This window comes from Coffea eugenioides, unplaced genomic scaffold, assembly GCF_003713205.1.
Source record: "Coffea eugenioides isolate CCC68of unplaced genomic scaffold, Ceug_1.0 ScVebR1_2425;HRSCAF=3450, whole genome shotgun sequence".
NCBI classification, from domain to species: domain Eukaryota; kingdom Viridiplantae; phylum Streptophyta; class Magnoliopsida; order Gentianales; family Rubiaceae; genus Coffea; species Coffea eugenioides.
The window spans coordinates 21,087-26,532 of record NW_020862912.1 but is presented as its reverse complement, the minus strand read 5'-3'; the positions used below and the strand labels follow the sequence as shown (position 1 = coordinate 26,532).

At 33.4% G+C, this 5,446-nt stretch overlaps 1 protein-coding gene across 1 annotated transcript; it reads right to left on the bottom strand.

Moving 5' to 3' along the window:
* Positions 1-1,086: 1,086 nt before the first annotated feature.
* LOC113756616 (loricrin-like) lies at positions 1,087-3,579 on the bottom strand. The gene is made up of 2 exons (XM_027300249.1): positions 3,376-3,579; positions 1,087-1,335 (listed from the first exon to the last, which is right to left on the bottom strand). The coding sequence occupies exons 1-2, from the start codon at positions 3,577-3,579 to the stop codon at positions 1,087-1,089; spliced, it is 453 nt and encodes a 150-aa protein (XP_027156050.1).
* Between the last annotated feature and the right edge of the window lie 1,867 nt (positions 3,580-5,446).

Sequence of the window (5,446 nt, the reverse complement as noted above, 5' to 3'; positions counted from 1 at the left end):
AACTTGAGTGTTCTGAGACAGAGAATTGAGGCGGTGAGGATGAAAGAAAAGCCGAAGACATGCTTCAGACATGAAAAGAGCGGTTGGAACTTTAAGGCTGGATATGATGACACGTACAAGAGACGTGTTCTGTTGGTCCAATCCTTAAAAGTAGCAGCTTCTGTTGGCAGCACACTTGTCCTCATCTTCTTCGTGCTTCTTTCATCTTTCTTTATTCTTATTTCAAAATTTTTATCCATACGTCCAGAAATGGATACTATTCTTGATGCAACTTAGTTCATATCTCTCTCTTTGATACTAATTCAAATTTGTATCCAGACAGATTTTTTCCTTTTCTTTTGGATTTAAATTTTCTTTTGGATTTTAATGAGAGAATGACTTTGTTGGTAATATATTAAAATTTTGTAGAGTCATGACTTCTTAAATTTAGATTTGGAAACCACTCACAGTTGACTTCCGAGGCAGTTTTATTTAATTCTCCAGTAAGATGTTCTGATTTCGTGTTGGCAGTCAAGGAAAAACTCTTTCCTTAGTTTTTTTTTTTTGTCATTTATTTTTATTTAACTAGAGAAGGAAGAAATCAAGAATGAGCTTTGCCTAGAGTTAATTGATCAATTGAAAAGACTTTGCATTTCTTATTTATATATTCTTTGACATCCAGTATATAGTAGTAGTGTCTTTTATGTAAAAAAATGACAAAAGTGAGAAAGTCTATATGTTTGGTCTTGTAAAATAATGCCCGCTAATTCCCTTTTTTTTTTTACCAAAAATTTATCGCAAGCATATATGGATGGCTATATGCTAAGACAGAAAAAAATCCAGTAATTATCCAACCGAAAACAGTGCTGAGAAATAAGTTGGTTGTACGTGGTCGTTGGAGGTAGTCATATATATATATATGGCCACAGTTGCATGTAAACTCTAGTTCAATTCATAGCATTGCCTTTTATAATTGCAAAATAAAAAAGATGTCAAAATTGAAAGCAAATATTCCTGGCAATATAAATCGTTTAATGCACAGCTGATAATTCAACAAAGAGCTGACGTTTATTTAATAGATTCTAACATCTTATTCAATATACAAGTTCATTTGCCCTTCTGGCCACCACGTAAACCCGAGAAATATCCTCGAGGATTTGCCTCAAATCCGGCTCTTGAAATGTATGAGCCACCACCACCAGGCGCTTTCATATATCCACCGCCACCACCAACACTGCCGCTGCCTTTAGACGAACCACCGCCACCGGAGCTTCCTTTCCCTCCTCCGTTGCCTCCACTGCCTTTGGCTCCTCCTCCAGAACTCCCACCTTGACCCATTTTGAAGTTGCTCTTTAGCTAACAAGTTTGAAACAATTCATATGCCAGTATAGCACTAAGCTGCTCGTGGGTGGATCATTATGCCAAGACTGGTCAGTTTATATAGGCAAAGGCTGTCTTCGAATCATCAACTCCATTAAGAAGGAAAAATTTTGTGATAGCCCATATTAATGTAATGCATGCATGTTGAGAATATTTGGACTACTCGAATTCTGTAGGATGGCAAATTTAACTGGAATTCTGAAGCATAATAAATTCTGTAGATACTGGGGATGAGGGGTGGGAGAGAAGCACAAAATAGTACTCTCTCCGTTCAATAAGATAGGTCCATTTTTCTTTTGTGTTTATCCTGAATTATCGGTTTATTTTTTTTTTTGAAGTGTAGGTTAGTGTATGGATTTACTGCTATATCCATAGTTAAATTGTATCTTAATTAGTAAGTATGCTATTTTATTTGTCAATCATTTCACTATAAATAATAAATTAAATAGTGTAACACTAAAACAAAACTATTAATAGTAGGGCATATAACTATATAAAAAAAGTACTAAGCAAAAAATGATTACATTAACTATTCTTCTTAATCTGTGTGAAAGTGGAATGAGTGTGTTAGAGGAAGTTGTATAAACAAACAAAACAAAAGTAATTTGAAAGTAGGATGGTGAGTTGATTTTCTTAAGATTGTTTTATTTCGATTTAAGATGTTTATCATTGATTCAACTGTCGCTATTTTTGTGGTTTTTCATTAAATCTTCAGGTCTAGCTTAAAAAAAGGGTGCAAAATTCATTTTGATAATCTGTTTTGCGTTCCTTTAAAGTTGACCGCAAATTATCAATTTCACACTAAATTGTGATTACATCTAGTGAAGCCGTTCCAATTGGAAATTTTGTTCCAAATGATCCCCTATTCCATCAATTATGTCTCAAAGCGAAACCCTACAACTTCAGAAGTTTTGAAGCAATTAATTCTCCAAGTTAAATGAGTTAAGCATATAAAGTGTTGCTCTTTCAATAAAAAAAAAAAAAATTAATCTGCCAATCTTCAAATCTTTTCAAAACTGATCAAAAGAGCACTCACTATCTTTTTCCTTTGTGTCTCATTAAAGCCCCTTTCCCTTAGAAGTTTTGACGAAATTTTTAATAAATAAAAACACATGTGAATTGACACAAAGCTGCATTTGATCGAAACTTCCAGTTTTAAGTGTTTAGTTGAACTGTAATTTGAATTGTAAGTTGGTTATTTAGTAGGGCCAATTCAAATTCACCTTTTTTTCTAATCACCCAAAAAATTCCCCCATTTTTTTTTTGTCCTTGGTCAAGAATAGAGCTGCACAGGAAAGATCACTCGACGTAGTATTAAGTAACACTTTTATAAACAACCTTATGCCTATCAAGCTAAAATGAATAAATACTGCTTTTTTGACAAAAAAGAAAAAAGTTGGCAAGAATTAATTATGATGTTTCGCATATGGCACTATTTTCGTCTACATATTGCAGTCCTTTATTAGTTGGAAACCGATAAGCATGAGGCAAAAAAAATTAATTATTGCAATTTTGATTAAGCTTTTTTTTTTTGGTATTTATTTGAATTATAGCTGATATTATATTTAATCAAAGGCCTCCTTCAAAGCCCCTGAAATGCAAAAGTGACCTTCCAGACAAAAGTGTTGTTGGATTTTTTGGTACAGAATGTTGTACGTAAGATTTGTTTTGTTTTTTAGTTTTTATCTATAACCCTCTTGACAAGAGTGAACATCGCCTTATTAGCTCTGATGTAGAAATTGCAGGAATGACCTGTAAACCTGGTTCAATTTGTGTGCCATTTGGCCTTCAAATAGTTATTGGTTATTCGGCCTTAAGAAAATGTGGGGACTATTTAATGCAAAAGAATGCTTCAAAACCACAAATTAACTGAATGGGGTGAACACAAAACCGGTAGTTTAATACTTCAATATATTATCTCCATTGATCCAAATTTTAGAGTTGATGAAAGTACATAAATAGTCAACATTTTTATTTATCTTTAGATACTCAAACATCCCTTCTTCATTTGCTGGCCTTCTCCTTAGCATGCAGGTCAGAAAAGTAGCCCTTTGGATCGCTCTCAAAGCCAGTCCTTGATATATGTGCACCATCACCACCCGGAGCCTTCATGATCAGATCATTGTTGCCACCTTTGTTAGTCCCACCACCACTGCTATTGCCACCACCAGCTCCTGCTGCGTCTGCTCCAGTTTCTTTGCTGCAACCCTTGTTATCCATCTCCAAATGCTCTTCAATCTTGATCACTTAAACAATAGTAGTAATTGTTGAAGTTATTACAATTTTGATACCGATACTTCGATTGGATGATGAGTGGGGTTTATATGGGCATAATTTGATTAGGATGTATTTAATTTATGCACTTGAAATGATAAATTTTTCTTGTGAATTTAAGAGTCAAATGCATGACTGCATGGGGAAACTAATTTGACCACACGGATTTTTTACCATATGACATCTAATTCAAGGAATTTGTACTCTTTTTTCGAGATATTTGGGGACAAAGATTAATCCTTAAAATTTTGAACGTCATTCCCTCGTAGTTTTCTGTTCAATAGTCCAACTAAGAATCTGAAAAACGAATTACAGGGAATTTATATTATAAGGTTCCCGGAAGAAAAGGGAAAAAATTTATTTTCCATATGCTTTTATCTGTGTAATAATCTTTAAAATTTTTGAAAAAATCACTTTGTGAATTACGAGAGACTGTGGATCGGATTATGTGAAATTTAATTTGACAATTTTACATCTAAAAAATGATCATGTGGAAAGCACGTGGTCGATTCCGACTAAAAACTATTCAAAAACTTAGGTTGGGATCAAATTTGACCAATGTAAATTTGTAAGAGACGGAAAATTACACTTTTAAAAGTGAGGGACAAAAAAGTCATGTTGCAAAATATAAGAGGCGTTTTGAATCATTTTTCTAACATTTTTTTAGACTTTACTTTTGTAAGGAGGGAAAAAAGAATTTTCTAAGACCTTATAAGATGTTTTGTACTTGACGTGCACGGGGTATACATATAATATTAAACTCATCCTAATCAAGTTTTACATTTATAAATTCCTAAATACTCCACACGCGATTTATCGCAAGTATACAAATCGTGAGTGAGTATAGGGTATTAAGGGTCGATCCCACATGGAAGAATGCAATTACCGGTGTTTTCGAACTCCTTTATTATTTAGACTACCACAAATATAAAATTTATGAAAATAACACTAGAAAGCTCCTAGAGATATGGAATTCCTTACTACTCTTGCAAATTAGATTATCGGTTAAGTGAATGCTATTATCTTGATTAGTTATGGCGTAATTTCCTAATGTATGTGAAACCTACTTTCGTAGTGAATCAACTATACTTGTAATTAAGCCATACCTACTCTCGTGGTTATGAAATTAACTATAAGTTCATTTCTTCTATAAAATTAAATGAAACAAGTCACTTAAGCCACATAGGTGCACCTCTACTTTCGTGAGTGTACTCCCTAGGCTTTTCACTTCTTTGAACTAGTATTAAATTCCAATTTTCATTGCAAACTTAACACCTTAAGATTATCATAATTAATGGCCAGTTAATCATGATTAGATAACCAAAAGTGATAAATAACTTGCTCAAAATAATATGACCAAATAACCAAATAAACATCACTAACAAAATATAGCAAGTTCAACCATAACTCTAGGCATAAACTTTAACTAGACATAATAAAAACACAAAGCCAACTTGTATTATAATTAAACATGAAATCCAATACAAGAGAGAAAGTAGTAGAAGAGATATCACCCTTATCACATGAGATCAACCTCTTCATCTTTGCTCCTCCAATCTTCATCCAAATCTAACTACAAATACAAGATGAATAAACTACTCTACCTATACTATACTAATGAACCAAGGAAACTCTAGTGAAGACTACATTTTTGGTGAGTTTTCCTAGCCTTGTCCAGTTATTTTGAATCTTGCAAGTCCATGGCTATATATAGGTGAATGCAATCAGGAAATGAGGCTTGAAACATCCTTTTTACAGCTGCTAATTGGTTGTCATACGTTCATCCATAGCTGTAAATTATTGAAGGAGAAAA